This window comes from Prunus dulcis, chromosome 2 (assembly GCF_902201215.1).
Source record: "Prunus dulcis chromosome 2, ALMONDv2, whole genome shotgun sequence".
NCBI lineage: Eukaryota > Viridiplantae > Streptophyta > Magnoliopsida > Rosales > Rosaceae > Prunus > Prunus dulcis.
This window is the reverse complement of record NC_047651.1, coordinates 142,308-166,086: the sequence shown is the minus strand read 5'-3', so window position 1 is coordinate 166,086 and position 23,779 is coordinate 142,308. Positions and strand designations below refer to the sequence as shown.

The 23,779-nt window shown below is 39.3% G+C and overlaps 3 protein-coding genes across 3 annotated transcripts; 2 read left to right on the top strand and 1 right to left on the bottom strand.

Moving 5' to 3' along the window:
* On the bottom strand, positions 1-2,102 carry LOC117619370. The gene is made up of 2 exons (XM_034349302.1): positions 1,886-2,102; positions 1-1,736 (listed from the first exon to the last, which is right to left on the bottom strand). Exons 1-2 carry the CDS (start codon positions 1,998-2,000, stop codon positions 154-156), a joined length of 1,698 nt encoding a protein of 565 aa, XP_034205193.1. The 5' UTR covers positions 2,001-2,102; the 3' UTR covers positions 1-153.
* Positions 2,103-4,505: 2,403 nt separating this feature from the next.
* On the top strand, positions 4,506-8,607 carry LOC117619481 (beta-hexosaminidase 2). The gene is made up of 2 exons (XM_034349452.1): positions 4,506-5,622; positions 7,491-8,607. The coding sequence occupies exons 1-2, from the start codon at positions 4,791-4,793 to the stop codon at positions 8,441-8,443; spliced, it is 1,785 nt and encodes a 594-aa protein (XP_034205343.1). The 5' UTR covers positions 4,506-4,790; the 3' UTR covers positions 8,444-8,607.
* A 1,057-nt stretch (positions 8,608-9,664) lies between these two features.
* Positions 9,665-10,423, top strand: LOC117619324 (non-specific lipid-transfer protein 8-like). Its single transcript, XM_034349247.1, has 2 exons — positions 9,665-10,057; positions 10,200-10,423. The coding sequence occupies exons 1-2, from the start codon at positions 9,702-9,704 to the stop codon at positions 10,207-10,209; spliced, it is 366 nt and encodes a 121-aa protein (XP_034205138.1). The 5' UTR covers positions 9,665-9,701; the 3' UTR covers positions 10,210-10,423.
* Positions 10,424-23,779: the final 13,356 nt, after the last annotated feature.

Below are 23,779 nucleotides of genomic sequence, written 5' to 3'. Positions count from 1 at the left end.
TTGTTTGACTGTTTGCACTCTGACCCACCCTTTTATTTCTTTTGTATGTTATTTTTTAAATTGAGGTGAGAATGCATGCTAAACTGGCAAAAGAGGATGAAATTGATATTGCCGAAATAATCTTACATAAACTTAAAGGAAAGTGTGTGTGAGTCATACTTCATCTCCAGTCCAGCTGTTCTTCATCTTGGGACCTGTAGGCCCTTCTTCCCCTAATACTTCATTTGGTAGACTCTTTACGAATTTATCAAAAGCAGATTTGAGCTTTCCAGGCAAAAGTTTCTCCACCGTTTTGATTTCGTCCGCAATGTCATAACTAATGTTTGGACCCCATTTCCTAGAGTAGTTAAGCCATGGTGGCTCAGTCACAGCCGACCCCAAATACTCAGCTGAGACTAACAAAAGGCTTCGTCCAGTGTCCAATGCCTTCTTACTCTTGGCTGTATCATTCCTTATTCCTATTCCGCCACTCCCTTGCAAAACAAGCCCTGCCTTCGGATACAAGGCATGCCCATGCAATGACGCATAGCCCACTGCTTTGTTTCCATTTTCAAACTCGAGCTGGGAAGCGTCCACCCACGAGCCCCCGCTGTGCTGCGAGAAGAAGACCCTCCATAGTTCCCCTGTGAAATTGCTGACTCGTAAGGTCAAATGCTCCCAATCACCAACATGCTCGCCTATCTTCCCTAATGAGATGTTGAAAAACTCAACTTTGGCCCTCGCCGGCCCATTGAAAGGGTAGAAGACCCATATGGCTATATCCGTAAATGTTGAGCCCATCATGGGCTTTATGTGTAAATACACCTGACAGTCGGGTAGATCTCCCTTTTTCACTCTTTCACTGGAGCCTTTATCCACGGGTAGGTCCAGCCAATAGGAGCCATCATTTGAGCCACCTTGGGGAAGGTTGGAGCCCGTTGGTTCGATGGCAACTGCATCACCTTGTTTCTTGTATAGAAGGGCCCCATTGCTAAAAAACCAGCCCACCGAAGAAGGGAGGTATACTTCATCAGGATGCAAGTATATGAGTGGCGAGTAAACTTCAAGTAATGCCTCAATTTGAGTCAGGTTGGGCATGTAAATATGAGAATTAGATAGAGATAGCGTGTTCTTCAAACAAGCCATCGCAATAGTAGACGAAGGAGTTCCATTTAGGGCTACGAATGTGCCAGCGGGTACGCCCATAGCTTGGGTCCCCCTATTGCTTGGTCTGAGGCTAAACACATTAAAACCATTGGCATCACCAGCGGTACCTGGTCCCCAAATCCACGAGTCAGCCTCGCAGTGGTCAGTGTGGTCAGATCGAACGCACCTGATTTGATCAAGAGATGGCTTCTCCGGAGAGCTGGTGACCACATGGCCGATGGCTTCATAACCATGTGGGGGAGTGGGTAACCAGACGTAGCCATCGCCTTCTTTCTTTAGATTCTTCAATGACTCGCTGTTCCACACGAGAGTGTAATCAAGTGGTTTCTTGAGTAAAGGGTGGTCATCTTCATCTTCGTCTTTATCTTTTGTTGACTTTGCAGCAAGGGCCCATCCCGAAAGAGGTTTGTTGTTGGGTTGGCTATAGCAACCAAGCATATAGAAACCTTTCGGTAAGGGTGAAGGTTCGAAGAAGCTTGCCCCAAGGTTGTCTGGTCCCCCCTCATGGGTAGCCCAGACTTTGCTGAAAGATGATATCTGGTATACTTGTAATCCACCTAGCTCGATGCTTTCACTTGCGAACCCATCACCTGAAACATGGATAAATCATATGATTAAGTTAATTGGCACATATAAACTATGTACCCAAAGAGAAAGTATATCATCGTCAAGCACACACACACACATATATATATATATATGGCTAGTGTGTGTCTAAATTAGAGACGGTAGCGCGTACCAGGTGGCCAGCTGGGTAATGGAGCCGGAAGCTTGAATGTGGTTTCGATAGGTAAAGCCTTGCTTTTCTTGAAAACACCCCTTGCTGAAGCTGAGAGGGCAGCGCAATTTCCCATTGTTGATGTCTTCAAATATTGAATTTCTATACAGAAATGATATGTAAAATCTATATGGAAGTTAGAAGCAGAATAAAGCAGACGGAACAAGAAGCATATTCTGTTTCAATTGAAGGGCTTGAAAAACAATGCAAAGGACGATTGGCATAAAAAGGACCGGCCCTTGGGTGTGTCGTGCAAGCAAGCCAATTTTGGCTATTTAATGCTTCCAAACATTGTTCAACTTGTCTTGAAAACCCAAATTGCTTTCTTAGGGGGAAATTGTGTGTTGTCCAACTTCTCATGACCGTTGGCCCTTTTTTTTTTTGTCGAACATGTCCGTTGGCATTATAAGTGGCAATCATACCATATATATATATATATATATATATATATATATATATATATATTGATACTCACCAAACAGGATAAACTATCCCGGCCGGAAGTAAAAAAGAAGATAAACTATGTGGTAAGGAAAGAATAGTGGCCATTGGCAAAATATAAAGCTTTAAACATTATGATTACTGAAGACCTTGATCATTGGTTTTAGTACTCTCTTCTTTTTTTCTACCGGTTTTTTTTTTTCTTTTCAAATGAAAGTAATTTTTTTTTTTCGGGAAATAAATAGCTAGTATTAATAAGTTAACAAAATAAAAAAATATCACATAAATCAAATTACATCATAAATAGAGTCCCGAATATAAAGCATCCCATTATGAGAGAGATGCCTTCAAAGCCACAAAAATTTCATCGCAACTCTAAATAGGGCTCTATCAATCTCTTTTAGAGCCCCAACCATTGGGGATGACCTGAAAATAATGGATAGAGCCCAATTTGGAGCCCATGAGAAATCTTCCGAGCTCTATGTTTCATACAATGGGGGCTCTAAATTTAGAGTTCTAATTTGTTTTATGATGTCAAATAGGTAAGAGTTAATCTCAACTGGTTCGATTTAGGTGAAGTGATAGTTTGGCTTCTCAAACTGTGAATTGTCAATAGCATTTCAATCCAGTTTATAATATGAAAAAATTATAAATAAATAATAAAAAATGACCAATCGGTCAAGTTCGATCAGTTTGGCTGGTTTTTGGTCTCATTTGCCCAGCTATACTTGCAGTTACCCTCAAGGCATGTTTGTCTTTAGGCCCAGTTTGGCATTGCTGTGCTGTGAAAATAATCACTATCAGATTTGCTGTGAGAGAAATCAGCTGTGAGAGAAAGCAGTTTAGCGTTTGGTAAAATTTTTGTTAAAAGTGTTGTTGGTATTGATTTTATGCATAATCAGAAAATGATTGCTGCATAATCATTAAACTCAGCGCCTCTTCGAAACTGATTCCTGCATAATCAGAAAATGAAAGCACCTCATTAGTTGCTTTCTTTTATAGCTTTCTCTCACAGTAATTTTTAACAATAAGTGATTTTCTCACAGTTTACCAAACGGGTTGAGCTTCTCAAAATTTTTAAAAAATCACTTATTACCCCAAATAAGCAATGTCAAACGGGGCATTAGTACACTTTCAGTTTTAACAATAAAGTACCTTATGTTTATAAATTTTTTTGCAAAATGACTGTTGTTAGACTAACTATTAGAATCTTTGTTAAGTGATGAAGTGGCATATATGAGACCTATTTTTCGAAAACATAAATTAATAAAAATATTAATAAAAACCCAATTTAAAAATAATTGAGGTTCTTAAATATAGATCCATTTTAGTCGGTGAACATTCAATGCAGTGTACATCCTTCCTTTGATTAGTTTTAGTCCAGTTGTGAGTCAGTTGCCTGGCCATATAGGCACATATAGAATCCATCCCTTTAAAAAGATTTACAGTTCATGCCATTATCATAAAAGGCAAATAAACCAAGAATTCACTCTATCTATGTTTTATGAAGAAAATCTAGGCTAAATATACGTGTCATTCATCCAAAAATTTTGAACGCTGAAAGAGTTTGCAGGCTAAATATGTTATATTATTCTTATTTTACCTTGTTCATAGGTTTTTAGGGTTTTGTCTTTTTTGGGTAGAATTATTATTGTCGTTAAGATATATTAGTGTCACTGTGTGTGGGTTGTTTGTCTATCATGATTGTGGTTGATCATTCGGTTTGCAGGTGTGTATAAAAGCATTTTTTTGGGTGAGCTAATATAGCTTACGTGGGAAAATTAGTTTCTCTAATCAACTGAAAAAAAAAAAAAAAAACTCAAAACTATTCACAAGGAAAGTGGTCCTCCATCGTGATTTATGGGATGAACAATCCCTTGTCGTCTAGTTACTCCTAGTTGTGAAAGAGGTCAGCAAAAGCACTTAACTATTCGTTTCTAAGTAATACAAGTACTTGTTTTCCTCATTCATAAGGATTAAAAATGGTGGCGATCAACATCGTTTTAAAAGCGGCATTAAAATAGAATAGTTAGAGGGAGTAAATAATACGTTGTGCTGCACATTCGTTGAATACAAATACAATACAATATACGGACGGCAAGTTGACTATTACAAGACATATTGGATTTAGAATATAATTTTGCCAAGCCCTGTCTGTAGACTCTAGGAAAGGAAGGAACTTTTCTAACCACAAATACAAAGAGCATAGAACATAGAACATAACGTTAAACAGGAAGCTTCAAATCATTACCCAACAAATTATTAGTAATTAACAAGCAAAGAAGAGAAGGACTGCAGTCGGCAGACTCGACTCACTCACTCGTATTTAAAGCACCCCGGTCTTCCTCAGCTTACTGTGGCTGCCTGTCAACTGTGCGGCTCCAAACATAAATACTGGTGGTTAATCCCTAAATTTAAATTAGCTATGTTTTCTGTCTTCAATACCTTCAATTCTAGTGCCTTGCAGATTCTCATCATCCTAAGCTTGCTCTTGGCCTCTGCTGCGCAAATCTCATTCTCATCCTCCCAATCTAATTCCAATTCCGGAGTCAATGTGTGGCCAAAGCCAAGGAACTTTTCGTGGCCTCAGCCGCAGCAGGCCAACCTTCTCTCCCCTAACTTCTCCATCACTTTTCCGGACCACCACAAATACCTATCATCCTCCGTAAAACGGTACCTGCAGCTTATTCTAAGCGAGCACCACCTCCCCCTCGTCAACCCATCCTCCTTCATCCACATCAACACCTCCGCCCCACCCTTGCTCACCCTCTCCGTCACTGTTGCTGATCTCAGCGCCCCTCTTCACCACGGTGTCGATGAGTCTTACACACTTACAATCCCCATCTCCGGAGGAGCCGCCGATCTGGCTGCCCAGACGGCGTGGGGCGCCATGAGGGGCCTCGAGACATTTTCACAGCTGGTGTGGGGCGATCCCTCCCTCGTGGCTGTGGGCGTCTACGTGTGGGACTCTCCACTCTTCGGGCACAGAGGAGTGATGCTGGACACCTCTAGAAACTTCTACGGAGTGCAGGACATGCTCAGGACCATTGAGGCAATGAGCGCCAATAAGCTCAATGTCTTCCATTGGCACATCACTGACTCTCATTCTTTCCCACTGATGGTGCCTTCCGAGCCTGAGTTGGCATCCAAGGGATCTTATGGGTCGAATATGCACTACTCTCCGGCTGATGTCACCAAGATTGTTGAGTTTGGTTTGGAGCATGGTGTCAGGGTTCTCCCGGAAATCGATTCGCCTGGTCAGTCTTTCCTTTTCTTCTCAATTAATTAACTGCATCATTCATTAGTACTATAATAGTGGCGGCTCCGCATACCCTGGCATCAAATTTACGCTATTGTCTCCTAGCTTTGTTTGATGCTTTCCTTATGAGCCGACGGCAAAAACTGTTTGATAAAATGCCTCAAAGAGCCTGATAAGCAAAGGAAATGGATGCACCCGCACAAAGCAATTTGATTTGGTCACTATTTAAAAGCTTCTAATCACGCCCCCTCCCCCCGAACACAAATTCTTAGGTCTGCCACTCAAGATATCAATTCAAAATATGCCCAATATGTAAACTGTTTGATTCTTTCCACTAAGTTTTAGGGGAAACAACGAAACTAGCTCCTCTGCTCTGTATATGAATCGCTTAAATTACTCTCAGCCTCCTCTTCTATTCTTGAAATTGGCAATTTTTTTAAATAAAAACTGAAAAGGGACAATAAAAAGCCTTCTGGCCACTAGCCTTTTCCTTTTTTCTTGATACACATGAGGATCTCGGGTGCCTTAGCTCAAGTCCTTGCACCAAAAGCCTTCTTACAGCTTACTAGATCAGTCAAAATTTCTCACCCAAAAGATCACTCCAAATTGGACCTATTTTCAATTTTATGTTTCTATAAGTTAATGTTAATTTGATTATTTAGGAGTTTTGGTCTTTGACTGATGTACTTCAAAAACTCCCTAAGTACCGACTCATTAGAGGCTCTGTCGTTGTTTTTATCAGAAAAGAGGCTTTGTTTTTGTCCAGCCACCTAGTGTTACAAATTCATTCTACTAACGACTCATTAGTGCCACTGTCTCGGTCAAGTTGGGACTTTTAGAAAACAAAATGCAACCTTTCTGGCTCTATTTGGCATGTGAGATTTCAAATTAGAAATTTAAGTTAATGTTAGTTATAAATAAAACTTGTATTCTGTTTTACAATAACATAAAAGCTTATACTTCTTTGGAAGAAATAGGAAAGTTGAAGGGTTTTCAAATGAGTCGGAGTCTACCCGCCTTACTTTTTTCACTATTCACATGATGATAAAGTTTGATAGATACTCAAAAGACATTAGGCTATTTTATTTCTGTTTTTACACTTATCAATATCATAATTCTTACACTCCTTCCTAATCTATATAACCTTCCACATTTTTTTGGGTCTACTAGCCTACTGTGATACACTATAGAATGTGAGCATCAAAACCAAAACCAATTGACAATCCAATATCATTTAAACTATACTTACATCTCTGACCTGGGATACTCAACGAAAGAAACATGTTTTGTTCTTCAAATAGAAAACCTCGGGAAATGGTATATCAATGATAGAAATAATATTGGGACAGGAATGGTTTTGGCCCAGATTGACAAACAAGACAAATATGAATACTGCATCAAACTATTCTGGTTCTCAAAAGCAAATTGCACCTCTTAATAAGAACAGAAATCGAAGAAAGCACATCCACAGTTTCAGGGAAAACTAGTTGTCTACATGCTATGGGTTCACGTGTAAAATTGTCTGGATTATGGGAATTTCAGAAGAGTGATGATATTGTCCCATATTATGCGAATAGGGATTATGATATTTGAAGAATAGTGTGGTAGATTATAATGTGGAATAAATTAGAAAGGAGCCTTCTCAGTGAGACTTAAGTTATAATGGTATAATGAAGGAGAGAGTGTGAGCCACCATCGCATGGGCTACTGCAGCAGCTAGAAATTCTATGTAGTTTATTTTATTTTACGCTCTTGCTACATTCAAGATGACCCTAATACCTTATTCAATTTTATAAGACATTCCTATTCCTAATCTCAATTGTGGTCGTATAATTACATCCTCTTTTATTTTAAATGTTTGTGCAGGCCACACAGGATCGTGGGCCGCAGCCTACCCAGATATTGTGACATGTGCAAATATGTTCTGGTGGCCAGATGGAGTTGATTGGGCTGACCGGCTTGCTGCTGAACCAGGAACCGGTCATCTGAATCCATTGAACCCCAAGACCTACCAAGTCCTCAAAAACATCATCCGTGATGTGGCAATACTATTCCCTGAACCATTTTACCACGCTGGAGCTGATGAGATCATACCTGGCTGCTGGAAAGCTGATCCGACCATTCAGTCATTCCTATCTGAGGGTGGAACTCTCAGTCAGCTCCTTGAGCTTTTTGTCAACTCCACTTTCCCTTACATTGTATCACTTAATAGGACAGTGGTGTATTGGGAAGACGTTTTACTGGATGATAATATCAAGGTGCAATCAACAGTTCTTCCCCAAGAGCATACCATCTTACAAACGTGGAACAATGGTCACAACAACACTAAACGAATTGTGTCTTCTGGATACCGTGTCATCGTGTCATCTTCAGAATTCTATTACTTGGATTGTGGTCACGGTGACTTTCTAGGGAACAATAGCATCTATGATCAACAAACAGGCAGTGGCACAAGAAATGGGGGATCCTGGTGCGGTCCTTTCAAAACATGGCAAACCATGTATAATTATGATATAACGTATGGATTGACTGAAGAGGAGGTGAAGTTGGTGCTAGGTGGAGAGGTTGCATTGTGGTCTGAGCAAGCTGACCCGACAGTTTTGGATGCACGCATTTGGCCGCGAGCTTCAGCAGTGGCAGAGTCATTATGGTCGGGGAATAGGGACGAGAAAGGTATGAAGAGGTATGCAGAGGCAACTGATCGGTTGAATGAATGGAGGAGCAGAATTGTGGCTAGAGGTGTTGGGGCTGAACCCATTCAACCACTTTGGTGTGTCAGGAACCCAGGAATGTGCAACACATTTAACCCAGTTGGTTAAAATGCTCTGATTTTGTGTCTGTGTGAATCTATTTTTAAGGGAATAAAAGTGCATCAGTCAACTCAAAACCACCTATATAACAACCACCAGTGCCTAATGAAATACTCAAACTCGGCAAACTCTATCAATTATACTTAATGTGAAACAATGATAGCCAGATCAAAGCAGACTTGCCCTCTATCAATTTCTAACTTAGAATCCCCTCTTAATTTTGGACTTCTGCTATGAATAATTGAAACTCATTAAGGCTGCTAGCATAGAGTTCACATATACTGAAAATCTTTTACCGCTGGATTTCTCTCTTTTGGTTAATATTTATTTTCTAAGCGCAAGGAAATTCATACTTTATTATTGGTGTATGAATATTTATTAAACAAAAAGGAGGGCAGAGCTCAGAACAAGAGAACAGTGTACAAAGCAATACATATGGTTGATAGTATACACTCAGCAGTTAATTAGTCAATAAAATATGCATGCTGGTTGCGGTATCCATTTGTGGGACCCGACATATGTTTAACTTGTGCTCATTTATATTTCTTTGAAGAAGCAATCCTTCCTTTCGTTGATTGGGCCAACTTGTCCAAACTTTTGCTTCATGTTAGGTTATTTATGTTCCATGAATTATCAACTAGTGAAGTAATTGTTGTTTGGTGTTGGAGTACGGTTAAGTTAACGGAATATAATTCGTCCACATGTTATAATATAAATAGATATTTATTAATATTATATTTTATAAGTAGGAAATTTTAACATTGTCATCTATCCATATTTGAATACGTGGACAAATTATACTATGTTGTTTATTCTAATATCATACAATAATTTATCTCAAAGAGTTGAGACATGTGTATGTCGTTGTTTTGTTATTGCTCAAAAGATAATGGAAAATAGAGCATGGAGACAAGAACAAGTGCACCCACACTGTTGTGATTAACGAATCTCATGGATGATATGAAGCAACTGAATTTGTGTTTGGAATAGCAATATAGAAAATTCATGAAAGTTAAAAACGTGTGAAATGAAATTAACCCAATATCTTTTCACCTAACCTAGATTTTTTAACACCTTGATTAAGAAGAAGAAGTGAAGAAATCAAAATGAATCAATTCCCTCTTTCTTGCACTCATTGACACAAACAAACATGTCCAAAATATTTTTATAATATTTCTTGCGAAAATGAGCTTCCTAACAAATGTCCTTTAAGTAAGGAACAAAGACAGGGCAAACGAAAGGAAGTCTTATTGTCTCTCTAAACACCATGAAACTTTCCAGAACACCATGCCCAATTCCAACCACGGCTGCTCTCATTGGCTGCCTTCTCTTACTCGCTACAGTTTCAGAGGCCACATTATCTTGCAGCGATGTAACCAAGGACCTTAGACCGTGCCTGAGCTACCTAGTAAATGGTTCAGGGAAGCCACCTGCGGCATGTTGTGCTGGAGCCTCAGCCCTCGCATCTGCTGCATCAACCTCTGCCGATAAGCAAGCTGCATGCGGCTGTATTAAGTCAGCAGCCCAGAAAATAAATCTCAAAGTTCAATTGGCCCAAGCTCTTCCAGGGAACTGTGGAATCAACTTGCCTTTCACTATTTCACCAAATACTGACTGTTCAAAGTAATTATACCCTTTGATCCAGATATATTCATTTTTCTCTCTCCCGATCCAACTACCTTTCGTTATGATTACCAATGTTTTACCATCAACGTAATTTCCTACTGATTAAAGCTTTTTTCTGTTGTTGCTCCATCGGTTGCAGGGTTGGTTGAAGCTGTAGCAGCTTGAAGATCTACACCATTTGCATGGATATAGTACTATAATAATACCCAGTTCTGCACGTATCCTGAATATCTGTTGATGCACCTTTCGGATTCCTCTACCAAATTAAGTTAATATCGCCTACGCTACGTGTTTTAATTTCTTCTTCCAATAGTTTGTTACTAGTGTTGTTCTGGATCAAATAAAGTGTTGTGCCCGTGTGCATCTATGCCGTAGCAGAACGACTTTTTTTTATGTGATTGTGATACAATAGCACTAATTAGTTACAAAATTAATACGGAATCACTCGTAAAGTCTATCTCACAATTATGGCTGTCAATGAGCCGGATATTGATTCAAATTCGATTTGAATATGATACAATTAATAGAAGATGAATCTAATTGTAGGATCCGATGATCTGATTATGTGCCAAATCTGTTAACTCGATAAGTTAACGGGACGGATCTAAATCTTGCCTAATCAAATTCGATAATCATCTGATCCGATTTTATATAATATAATATAATATATTTTATTAATTTATTATTATTGTTTATTACGCCAACAACATAAAATTAGGGGGCGCTCTATTCCCTTCCACGTGAATCCTGCCACTTTTGTCTCTCTCTTTCCCTTTTTGTTTTATATTTTCATTAGGCTTGTTGCTCCTCTCTCTCTTTTCTATATTTTTTTCTCCTTCCCTTCTCTTTTCCTTGGTCTTGTTGCTTCCTTTCACGCGTGAATCACTCTCCCTCTTTTCTCCTCCCAATTTCTTTCCTTCTCTTTTCTCTGTTACTCTGTTTTTTCTCATTCTGAGTTTCACTGTCATTCTTAAGCCTAACTGCACTAACAAATTCATTTTTAATTAGCAGCAGAGAAAAGAGAAGGAAAGAAATTCATTTCTCATGTCTCTTCTTCCTTCTCTCTGCTTCCATGAGACTTCATTTCTATTCTTCCTCTCTTTCTCTCTCTCTCTCTCATGGGTAGCCCAAACTTTACTGAAAGATGATATCTGGCATACTTGTAATCCACCTAGATCGAACCCATCACCTGAAACATGGTACATATTATTTATGTGGTTTATATAAGGATAAATTAATGTTTAATTAGCACATATAAACTAATATCATGTATCTAAAGAGAAGATCATCATCAAAACACATATGGCTACTCTAATAGCTGTTTCTAATGTACCAGGTGGCCAGCTGGGTAATGGAGCCCGAAGCTTGAATGTGGTTTCGATAGGAGAAGGTGAAGCCTTGCTTTTCTTGAAAACACCCCTTGCCAAAGCTGAGAGGGCAGCGCAATTTCCCATCGTTGATGTCTTCTTTGAATTTCTATACAGAAATAATATGTAAAATCTTTATGGAAGTTAGAAGCAGAATAAAGCAGACGGAACAAGAAACATATTCTGTTTCAATTGAAGGGCTGAAAAAACAATGTAAGGGACAATTGGCATAAAAGGACCGGCCCTTGCATGTGTCGTGCAAGCAAGCCAATTTTGGCTATTTAATGCTTCCAAACATTGTTCAACTTGTCTTGAAAACCCAAATTGCGTTCTTAGGCGGAAATTGTCGTGTATTGTTCAACTTCTCATGTCCGTTGGCATTATAAGTGGCAATATATATATTCATACTCCAAACAGAATAAACTATCCTCAGGGACAGATACATGAAAATTTCCTTGCACGGTTTAAAAGGGTAAAAAATTTCTATACAAAAATAAACCCATAAAAATGAAATGATAATTAATAATTAATAATTAATAGAAAAAAAAATCACATTACAATTGTTTACGACGAGAAAAAACCACATCATAATTAAAGAATTTGTAAATGTTTCAAACAATGTATATGTGAATACGAATTCAATTTTTACTTCTAGGGAGTTGGTAAGTATTTTGGACAGGTTAATCTGTATTTGTGCATGAGTTGCTGCATATGGATAGTGGCACGAGTTTTTATTAAAAGTACCCAAAATTTACCTTCCATTTTCATAAATGTCAATTTTTATAAAACTTTCAAAAATAGCTAAAAACTCACTTAAATAAACTTAAATGCCCTCTAAATTAAAATCTACATAAATAAATAAAAGAAAGTCAGTAATGAAAATAGGAGAGTGATATCCTGTAGGCACTGTGAAGCGGGACTGCCGATAGGATGACCTTTAAATTGATCCATCAACCAATTCAGTAACCTGTTTTGACTTTCCTAGTAATGTGCAATTATATGCAGCGGAACCACTAATGCGTTTGCAATTGACTTTCTGGTCAGAATTCTGAGGCAATCCATCAGAATGCTTGATGCCTGCCTAATAAGCATTGGATATCTTCTTGAGTCATGTTTTCAATCTTTACTTGTTTGTATTGAATTCCTCTTTCCTTTTATTTTACTGTCACTTTGAACTACCTTTCTCTATATTTTGGCTGATATCATGTAAGGCTGCGGAACTCGTGAAATTGGATTCATTAATTCTCAAGGTCTCTCAAAGATCGATACAGCTTCAACTTGAACTAGATTGCCTTCCCAATGCACCAATTATAGGGGAAGAACTTGGTAGATAAAGATGAGAAATCATCTTAAGGAGAACCAGATCAATTTTTGTCAAGTCCACATCAGACACAAAAGAAAGACATGCTAATTAATTTGCTGCAATTAGTAAGAAAAAGGAGCAGAAGTAATACAACAGCATCAAATAAGCAAATCTCAATATGAAAAAATCAATAGACACAGAACAAACCCATTGGCTGTTTCAAACAAAGAATCATCAGAATCAGACAATATAAATCTACAACATCAAATGGAAAATCCCAAGTTTCAAGATTTACATATCCAGAGTCTAAATTCATTTGGTAAAAACTCAGATAGATGAGCATGAAGATTCAAAACACATAACCTAGAGCAATCAAAATAAAACCAATTTCAAAGAAACCCATAGACATTAAGAAAATGACCATCAAGACTATCTATTGAAGGTCAGTGATGGAGTTGAGCTTCAAGGTTGTAAGCAGCTGTGACCTTAGGCGATTCAGAAGACATACCTAGAAGATGAGGTTGAGGTTGATGTGTCAAAAGGGTCATGCCGGGCAGGTCCGTTCCATTTAAACTCGTGCTTTAAACATTTTCGTGTATTGCCCGGCTGGCCCATTTAATTTATCGGGCCGTGTCGCGCCCCATTTAGTAAAATCATTGATCCTGGCTAGGCCCAAAGCCCATGTCCACATTGAAGCGGGCTAGGCCAGGCTCGTGTCGTGCCTATGCTCGTGCCATACTTTGGCCCAAAAACCAACCCATTTAATTTAAACTTTTTCCACTAGATAATTCAAATTATAAACATTAAAAATATAATTAGAGGCAAGAAATGATGAACTATTTGAAAACATTAATCAATCAAACATCCAAACAATATGAAAGGGCGGAGGGCAAAAAGTGTCCAACTCCACTAAGTCCGCTTCAACTTTTCATCTTTAAACAACTTATTATTTTATATGTGAAGAAATGTCTTGCTTTAATTATAAGAGAAGCGTATATGTCATATGTATTGATTAGATATCAGGTCCAATGTTATTTAATTAATTTGTAGTTGATATGTTTAATTAATTAAGAACCCAAGTAATTTCCTTAAAATGAATATGATTATAAATAAATAAATAAACATATAAACAATGACATTAGATGTCAAATTATTGCATTTTGACTTTTGAGAAAGAAAAAAATGTTAAGTGGGTTGGGCTTGGGCCGTGCTTTAAGCGGGCTCAGGCCATGGGCCGGCTAGGTCCATTGGACCTCATTTTTTCATCCCGGCATGGCTCAAATTTTTGTGCCGTGCCCAGCATGGCCCATTAATATTCATGCTCGTGCCACGTCGTGCCTCATTTAAACAAGCTGGGCTCGTGCTGTGCTGGGCCGGCCTGTCCTATTGACACCTGTTGAGACCCAAAAAATCCAAGACTAGGCCCAAATATATTCCCAGCCCAATGCATACCTTACTGGGAAGAAACACGATTTAGGGACGCGGAAGTTCGTCATACACGCGAGCACGAGTCATGATCCATGTGCCACACCAAGCAAATATGTAACCTGTCACGTTAAGATTTGTAGCAAGCCTATAAAATACACAAGCTTTATGAACCCATGCTAATTATCTCGCGAAGCGCTGTTTTGACTCGACCATAGCCCTTTACAATAATATGAAATTCGACCACGAGCATGCCAATCGACATACCAGGCCAAGCGGAAAACCTTTTATTTTACACCTAGCCACGCTACAAACTTAAGTGGGCCCAAGCCACACAAATGCCTGGGGCTTGCTGAGAAAGAGGTAACTCATTACCTTAGAAAATTGGCCCATCACCTTAGTGAAAATAGTCCACCACTTTAGAAAGTTGGCCCATCCTCTTAGTAGACTAGCTCATCACTTTAGGGAGTGGCCCAAGTGACTGAGAAAATACATGAAAGTCTCCAGCACATGGCTGGAGACAAAACCATGACGGACCACTTAAAAAACAAAAAGGTATTTGCGTGTACAGGCTGTTGGGAGTCTCCAACATATGGCCAAAGACAAACCCAACACAAGCCATTTGAAAAACCAAAAGATACTTGAGCAAAACACCTTTCAGACCAACACCATTACCCACTCCTTTCTTCCACCAGCTCTTGTCATAAAATGAAGGAGAAAAGAAGGAGAAAGGGTAGCCCAAAATAGGAGATGGTCACAGGGACAGCTACGGGAATGCTCTAGAGCCTCTAAAAATCTTGTCCATGTGTGTTTGGACAGAGGAGGATTTCCCTAAATGGGGATGAGTCAAAGGAAGAGAAGAGAAATGGAGGGGGACTTGGCTGATTGGGGAGAAACCAGCTAGGGTTTCTTAGGAACAAGGATCTTCCAAAGCCTATATAAGGGGGCATCTCTTAACCATCATCTAACCCACATCCAGAGAGAGCAAGCATCACCTCTCATCCCTGGAACCCTTCAATTTTGAGCCCTATTCCTCCATCTCTTCACATTTTCTCTTCTAGCAAGCCATTCCAGAGTCTAACGAAGCTTTTGTCAAGCTGCCGGATAATTGCCACCCACTTCTCCTCTCTTATCTCTTTCTTTCTCTCTTTCTCTCTCTTTCTCTCTCTCTCTCTCTCTCTCTCTCTCTCTCTCTCTCTCCTCAACAAATTCTCTTGAAATTCCTTCTCCTCAACAAATTCTCTCGAAATTCCTTCTCCTCAACAAATTCTCTCGAAATTCCTTCTTCCTTTACTTTGAACCCTTGTTTCTCATAAGAAATCCAAGCCATCTCTCTCTTTGATGAAAAACTCATGAATGCTTAGCTTCCATGCCACAAGATTCTCAAGCCAAGCCATATATTTATCTGTAAGCAACTGTTGGTTTCATTGGTGAATGCGACCAAGGTGTTTCCTAAGGCTTCACAACCCTTTCGAAGCATTCTTGGAGTCTGATTCTTGAACTCAAACATAGGGGCAGATCCATCCATTTGCTCTTTATAGCAGCCCATGCCCATCTGTAGCTGCCGGAACGAAAAAGCCCCCACATAAATTGGTAACTCTGCTGAGGATCAAACCGTTATCTTCACCAATACCCCCAAGGAAGAATGCTAAAAGCAATACTATGACTTCCCAATATGAGTTGGACAACGGAGACTCAGAGTCAAGATAAAATCCATCTCGTAGAGAAGAAGAACACGCAAGTGAAGGAGCTTTCACCCTCACAAACCTCGTTGTAGCCATCCATGTTATGGGAGAAACTCAGAATGAGATTATGGACACTATCAAAGAGCTAAAAATTTCAGTCTCCAAGCCAAGCGAAGAAAACGAAAGACCCCCTCAAGAGGAGTTTGTTGCTGCCAGAAAGGGGTCTGAACAAAAAGGGTCATCCTTTATCACTCATGAAGATGTCATTGCCATGCTGGAAAAAGAGCTAAGTTGAAGCCAGGAGGATTGGAAGTATGTTCCTCAGCCACCGTATCCGTTAAGCTTACGTCAACAGCTGTATCCTAAAGGCTATGAGGCACCAAGATTCTTTCTTTTCGACATGAAGGAAAGGGAGCCCGAAAGAGCATGTTAACCGCTTCATTGACGCTTTGGGACCACACGCTGGTGAACATAATCTCCGTCTCCGAGAGCTTTCAAAAAGCCTTACCGACTGTGCTTATACGTGGTACACAATATTGGCACTAGGCTCTATTCGCTTATGGGAATATTTGGTAGTCAGGTTCTATAAGAAGTACTTCCAGCATGAGGAAAAAGTCACTACGACTCAACTCAACAACACCTACCAAAAGCATGGGGAAGACCCTGCGGACTTCGTGCGCCGATTTTGGGACCTGGCTCTAAACTGTTATGATGAGAAGGATGAAGAAACGCTTGTAGAGATAAGCATAAGCGACATTCTGGCAGACTACAGAGTTTATCTGGAGAATATTGGCATTAGCCAATTTTCCCGACTGCTAGAAGCAGTGAGAAAAACAAGCATGTTGGTCAAGTTAACTGGGCAAGAAGCTTGGAGGGGTGAAGAGATAGAAGCACACCAGACATTAGATGAGGATGCCAAATCATCTAGTGACTACAATTCATGCAAAAGAAAAGACAGGGAGACGTACCTGCCACTGCCGTGCAAAGATGAAGAATTCTATGCCATTCTTGATACAATGTTTGTTCATAGTGCAATCAAACCCCTTAGGCCCTACAAAGTCCCTACCAGAGAGGAAAAATGTGATCCTAGGTACTACCATTATCATCAGTTTGTGGGTCATCTAACCACTCCTTTTCAAACTTCAAGGAAGATCTTGCATGCCGAGATACATGATAGAACTCTTGAGATACCCTTTAAGAGGCAAGCTATTGACGAAGACCCCTTCCCAAAACAAAGTGGGAGGAAGATCGCTGCTGTCATTACATGCTTTGATGACTTGCTCGACGACGATGTATTGAGCCACCCGTGGAAGAAGGACCCAACGACATCGGAGGCTATTTAGGAGCCTTGCGGAAACATGGAGAAAGCTTACTGGCATAAATATTCAAAACCCTCAAGCTATAACACCCCATGGCCACTTGCTAATGGATGGAAGGATGGTTCTAGTAGCAAAGTATTCACATTGGGCATACCAAAAGAATGTCACTCGAAGGCTTCATTTGGTCAGCAAGATTATCAAGAGACAGCTGCCGTAACCTCTCATAACCTTACGAAAGTTGAAGAAAGTGCAATGGGTTATGAGCCACAAATCACTCTTTGATTAGTTGGGTTATGAGCCGCATGCAAGTAAAGCAGTAGCTATAGCTCTGTTAAATATCTATGTAGAGCATGGCAGCCTTGTACAACACATGCCAAATACATGCCAACCTAAGCCACAAGCTTTAATACTATTACAAGTCATGCACACTCTTTGGCCCTTTCATACTTGGGGGCTTGATTTGATTGGGGTATTCATCAATGCAAAGTGGCTCAAAGCCTTACTATTGCTGAGTTGCTTTTGCACCTATCCTTTTGTTTTTGGCTTTTAAAATTTATTTCAAAGATGAACTCCTGTTGTTGTGTTTTCACCATATGCTTTCACAACTTTTGTAGAATGCACCACCGTTATAGCATGCCAAGGGGTAAGATGATATTTGCAATGAGAATGGAGTATTTTGGAAAAAGAAAAAAGCCTATAGAATTCGAGTCATTGCAATATTTGAAGAAAGTGCATGTGTTGGGAGGTTGTGAAAGAAAAATCAAATCACATAAGGAAGGCCCTGTAAAAACAAACATAGAGGCAATGGGATAAACACTTTTGTGATCCTATAAAAAAATTGGCAGCATGTACCTTGCACCTAGCACAACCCAACCTGTTAAAGTCTAAAGCAATTTATGCATTGCATCAATTACAACCAGGCGAAATGTACAAGACAAGCTGGAAATCATTATCTTAATGCATTCTGAACCCCAACAATTCGTGCATTCCATCATTTCCAACCAAGCAATACAAAATAGGTTGAGACGTAATATCTGAAGCATTCTAAATCAAAAGTCTTGGCAGAAAAATATGTAGCAATGCTGTGTTTCAAGGTTCCAACAACATGAGCTTTAGACTTTCCAAAAAAAAGGGTTACAACACAAGCCCAAATGCAGCCAACTGTGCTAAAGATCGGTACACCCTGTAGTTTCAAAAGGAAAAACTATTAAGCATCGAGCCAGCCTACCCCCCACAACAAAGAAATGCGACCTGCAAGGCGAAATAAGGATAGGTATTCGAGAAAGATGGTGCTGGAAGATATAGCCTTACTTAAAAAAAAATTATAGATATCACGGTGCAGAGAAGGAGAATTAGGTACCTCAACTATATCACGGTGCATGACTAAAAGAAGTGCAGAGAGATGATCATTTCGATATTTTCACCAAGCACCAAGCGCCATTATCAGTAGCTCATTTGTCAAGGAGAAGGTCTTGTAGTTTATTGCACCGGCTCTCTAATTCGTGTTCCTTAAGGCTCAACGCATTAACGGTAACTCTTGCTTAAGGGGATTAGGCATGCATCTTTATGCCACAAGCAACTCGTGCCCTAAAAACAGTATGTGCTATAACTTTTTCTAAGTATCAAGTGGGAAGTAGAATCGAGGTCCTAATAAGACACATGCTCAAACCCTTTCAGCACACTAATGTAAGGTCGAAAACGATGTTTCCTTTGCAACCTTCAATCATTCGCAAAACATCTTTGGTAGTTGGGTATGTCAATTCACAATCAAACCACTCTGGACAGCCATTAAGGATGCTGCAAGGGTATTGAAAGAATCAAGAGGCCACCGAAAACATGCCTTTTTTTTTTTCTATATAACACCTGGAAATGAGAGTAGCCTCCAAAGCTTATCGAGTGCCTCTGATCGAGTCTTGGCAAGTGTTTCTAAGCGATAAAGGTAGCCGTCCCTTCTTCAACCCATCGTGCAAGGAAAAATAGGCCATTACACTTCACAGAGGTCATTGTGACTTATTACGTGAATCCCTGCAAGAATTGCCAACAAAGAATATACTACAAAAAGGCAAAGCATACAGCTAGTTCTCTGTGTTAAAGCCAAGTAATCTCCTAAAAAGTCAAAAAAAAAAAAAAAAAAAAAAAGCTCACAACTCCAGCAAGTAGAGAAAACAGCTTACCAAAAGAAGAGCTCAAATGCCCAAGTTATGGAGTTGGGTGCGCTCAAAGCTTCCAGCAGCAAGAAATGCAACACAAGGTTTCAGCTCCTTCACCCTTCCTGTTCCAAAGAATTACAAGCCTACAATCATGGGAAAGGCACATCGTGTAAAGTTTAGCCTTTTTTGCAAGCGTAAGGTGGCCCATCGCACAATGAAGGAAAAGAAAATGGAGCAATCTATACTGGCAACTCTTCCGCACAATTTCAGCAAAGGCACCTTTCCAGCAGCTTGCGTGAAAACTGACCCAAACCTTACCTTTTCCAGCAACTATGTCATGGGTACGCTTGTCGTGGCGGCAACAAAGAGTGGGTATGTGGGGAAGTTTGGTGCTTGGCTGCCAAAACAAGAAAAGAAAAACCTCATGAGGATGAAGAACCTAACAAACCCCTCAATAGATTCAAAAATTGTGAAGGAGCAAGAAATACCTTGTTTCACGAAGGAATCCCCCTCAAATGATGGCCTCAAATGCACCAAGAAAGAAGGAATTGGGAATTTTGGAAGAAAAGTCCGAACGTAGACAATATCTTCCAGCAAAGGCAAGTGGATTTCTTCATATGGGGAATAACGGAGTTGGGTTTGGCTTGAGCTCCCTTCCAGCTGCTGTAGACAGGCGGTTCTTCTTGATCTCACACACACTCTCTCTCGCTCTGAGTTCGGTGGAGGAAGAAAAGGAAAAATAAGATGAAGGTGATGAGGAGAGGTTTACTCTGGTGCGTATAAAGAGGAAGGAGAAGAAGGAAGAAATAATAAATGAAAAGGAAGAAAGAGGAAGTTGGTATATGGGAAACCGCTAATAACTGTTGGAGCTTATGAATTTGATTTTTGGGTCGAGTTTAATTATTCGGCCTATTCCAGCACTTATCCATGGCCCTAATAATTAAGGGAGCTAATGTTGAGGCCCAAAAAATTCAAGGCTAGGCCCAAATATATTCATGGCCTAATGCGATACCTTACTGAGAAGAAACCAGATTTGGGCGCACGAAAGTTCGTTATACACGCTCGCACGAGTCAGGATCCATGTGTCACGCTAAACAAATATGTAACCTGTTACGCTAAGAGTTGTAGCAAACCTATAAAATGTACAGGCTCTATGAACCCATGCTAATTGTCTCGCCAAGCACCGTTTTGACTCAACCAGAGCCCTTGACTGGTGCCAACAGTTCATCACCGAAGAAAGGACTCGCTGAGCCGAGATCACTAACTAATACTAATCTAATACTAATGAAAATGCTAATATAATAGAAAAGAACTGTCTTTTCTGCATACTTTCCCCGGTTCCGTTGCTACCGCAGGCTTTACGCAATCGATCGGATCATGGGAAACCCTTTATTTTACACCTAGCCACGATACTTACTTAAGTGGGCCCAAGCCACGCAAATGCATGGGGCTTGTTGAGCGGGTTATGGTATGGATGGTTACGATATTCACGAGACCCATTGATGAGCCAAGAAGTGAAAGTTTTGGGCTGCTTGGGAGCCCCAAAACTCGAGCCCATTTCTTGAGCCCAAATATTTGGGTAAACATGAAAGAGAGAAAAAGGTAACCCATTACCTTAGAAAATTGGCCCATCACCTTAGTGAAAATAGTCCATCACTTTAGAAAGTTGGCCCATCCTCTTAGTAAACTAGCTCATCACTTTAGGGAGTGGCCCAAGTGACTGAGAACATATATGAAAGTCTCCAGCACATGGCTGGAGGCAAAACCATGATGGACCACTTAAAAAATCAAAAGGTATTTGCGTGTACAGGCTGCTGAGAGTCTCCAACATATGGCCAAAGACAAACCCAACACAAGCCATCTGAAAAACCAAAGGATACTTGAGCAAAACGCCCTTCAGACCAACACCATTACCCACTCCTTTCTTCCACCAGCTCTTGTCATAAAATGAAGGAGAAAAGAAGGAGAAATGTTAGCCCAAAATGGGAGATGGTCACAGGGACAGCTACGGGAATGCTCTAGAGCCTCTAAAAATCTCGTCCATGTGTGTTTGGACTGAGGAGGATTTCCCTAAATAGGGATGAGTCAAAGGAAGAGAAGAGAAATTAAGGGGGAGACTTGGCTGATTGGGGAGAAACCAGCTAGGGTTTCTTGGGAAGAAGGAGCTTCCAGCGACTATAAAAAGGGGCATCTTTTACCCATCATCTAAGCCACATCCAGATAGAGCAAGCATCACCTCTCATCTTTGGAACCCTTCAATTTCGAGCCATACTCCTCCATCTATTCCTATCTTCTCTTTTGGCAAGCCATTCTAGAGCCTAACGAAGCTTTCATCAAGCTGCCAGAAAATTACTCAAACCACCCATTTCTCCTCCCTTCTCTCTCTCTCTCTCTCTCTCTCTCTCTCTTCCCTCAAAAAATTCTCTTGAAATTCCTTCTTCCTTTACTTTGAACCCTTGCTTCTTATAGGAAATCCAAGCCCTCTCACTCTTTGATGCTAAACTCATGAATGCTTAGCTTCTATGCCACAAGCTTCTGAAGCCAAACAATATATTTATCTGTAAGCAACTGTTGATTTCATTGGTGAAGGAGACCAAGGTGTTTCCTAAGGCTCCAACCTTTCGAAGCACTCTTAAGGTCTGTTTCTTGAACTTAGACATAGGGGCAAATCCATCAATTTGCTCTTTGCAACAGCCCAGGCCCATCTGTAGCTGTCGGAACGAAAAAGCTCCTACAAAACCTCCTGGTCAAGGGAGGTTCCGCTATTCATAAGAGATAGATGAGAGGATGAAATGGGTTTCGAGGAGCGATCGACAAAGAGCTTTGGGAGAGGAAGAGAACTACGCTAGAAAGAGAGAGAGAGAGAGAGAGAGAGAGAGAGAGAGAGAGCTGAGAGAGAAAACAAAAAGTGAGAAAAAAAAAAAGTTATGTGGGCAATAAGTGGGCAATAAGTAGGTATTTATAGGTTGTATTTACAAAATGTGTAGGTAAAAGTGGTATTTGCAGATTAAGGGGGGTGTATTCAATTAAGATTTTAAAAGAATTAAACGGAGTTATAAACTTTATAGAGTTCAGTATATTTCAATTGATTTTTATAAACTCCACGTAAAGTTTGATTGAATTCCTAGATTGATTTTAATTGTGTTCGTTAGAGTTTTATCATAGATTTAAAACGAGTTTATTAGAGTTCTAAAAGGTTTTTTTTTTTTCTTTTTTTTTTCTTGGGGTTGTTTATCGTTTTTCTAGATTTTCAAAAGAGAAAAGTACCTTTACAAAAATATTTTGTAAAGAACGTCCAAACCATATACATCCAAAGAAAATAAAAGAAGGGCATCTATTTTGTTCAAATGTGCAACCGAATAAGGATTTATGTCTGCATAGCCCTTATGCATCTAGTCGCTTCACTAATGTGAATAGGTTTACAGAAGGGTGGGTTGGTTATATACTCTTATGTGCGTTCCTTCTTCGAAACTTTTGGTATGTATTGCCCCCTAACTATAGATCAGATCCACTATTTATGAAAAATCAGCAAAATTAAAAACATAAAAGTAATTTCATGACCAAAAAAATGATAAGTAAACTATAATTTCATGACCTAATAATTCTAAATGCATGTAGAATTATAGTTTACTTATCATTTTTATGGTCATGAAATTACTTTTATGTTTTTAGTTTTGTGTATTTTTCATAAATATGCAGACATAAATCCTTATTTGGTTGCACATTTGAACAAAATAGATACCCTTCTTTTATTTTCTTTGGATGTATATGGTTTGGACGTTCTTTACAAAATGTTTTTGTAAAGGTACTTTTCTCTTTTGAAAATCTAGAAAAACGATAAACAACCCTTTAAAAAAAAGAAAAAAAAAGAAAAAAAACATTTTATAACTCTAATAAACTCTTTTGAAATCTATGATAAAACTCTAACGAACACCATTAAAATCAATCTAGGAATTCAATCAAACTTATGTGGAGTTTATAGAAATCAATTGAAATATATTGAACTCTATAAAGTTTATAACTCCGTTTAACTCTTTTAAAATCTTAATTGAATACACCCTCTCTTGTCAGAGCCTTTTGTATTTATACTTACCACTTTAATTTCTAATTTCTAACGAAATCGGGCAACTTATTAATTCATTCAAAATAAATTACTTTTTGAATACACCTAAATTTTGTTTGACTTTTAAAAAGTTATAATTGAATACACCTAGATTTCGATGTATATCTTTAATATCAATCGAAATCTGAATTGTATATACCCAAACTTTTACAAACTCTTTTAAAATCTAAATTGAATACACCCAACCTTTTAAACTCTTTTAAACTCTTTTAAAATCTTAATTGAATACACCCCCTGTTGGATTGCAGTGGCATTGAGCGGTATTTCCCTAAATTTTTTACCCTTTCTTTTATTTTGCGTTTGGCCCCTCGCATTGTACCTAAAATCCAAGCTATGGCTATTTGTGT

Excerpts from the sequence above, each read along its gene's own strand:
- LOC117619370 (XM_034349302.1), bottom strand. The coding sequence starts at position 2,000 with ATGGGAAATTGCGCTGCCCTCTCAGCTTCAGCAAGGGGTGTTTTCAAG. Across the intron at positions 1,737-1,885 it reads ATTACCCAGCTGGCCACCTG|GTGATGGGTTCGCAAGTGAA; the intron begins GTACGCGCTACC and ends TCCATGTTTCAG.
- LOC117619481 (XM_034349452.1), top strand. The coding sequence starts at position 4,791 with ATGTTTTCTGTCTTCAATACCTTCAATTCTAGTGCCTTGCAGATTCTC. Across the intron at positions 5,623-7,490 it reads CCCGGAAATCGATTCGCCTG|GCCACACAGGATCGTGGGCC; the intron begins GTCAGTCTTTCC and ends ATGTTTGTGCAG.
- LOC117619324 (XM_034349247.1), top strand. The coding sequence starts at position 9,702 with ATGAAACTTTCCAGAACACCATGCCCAATTCCAACCACGGCTGCTCTC.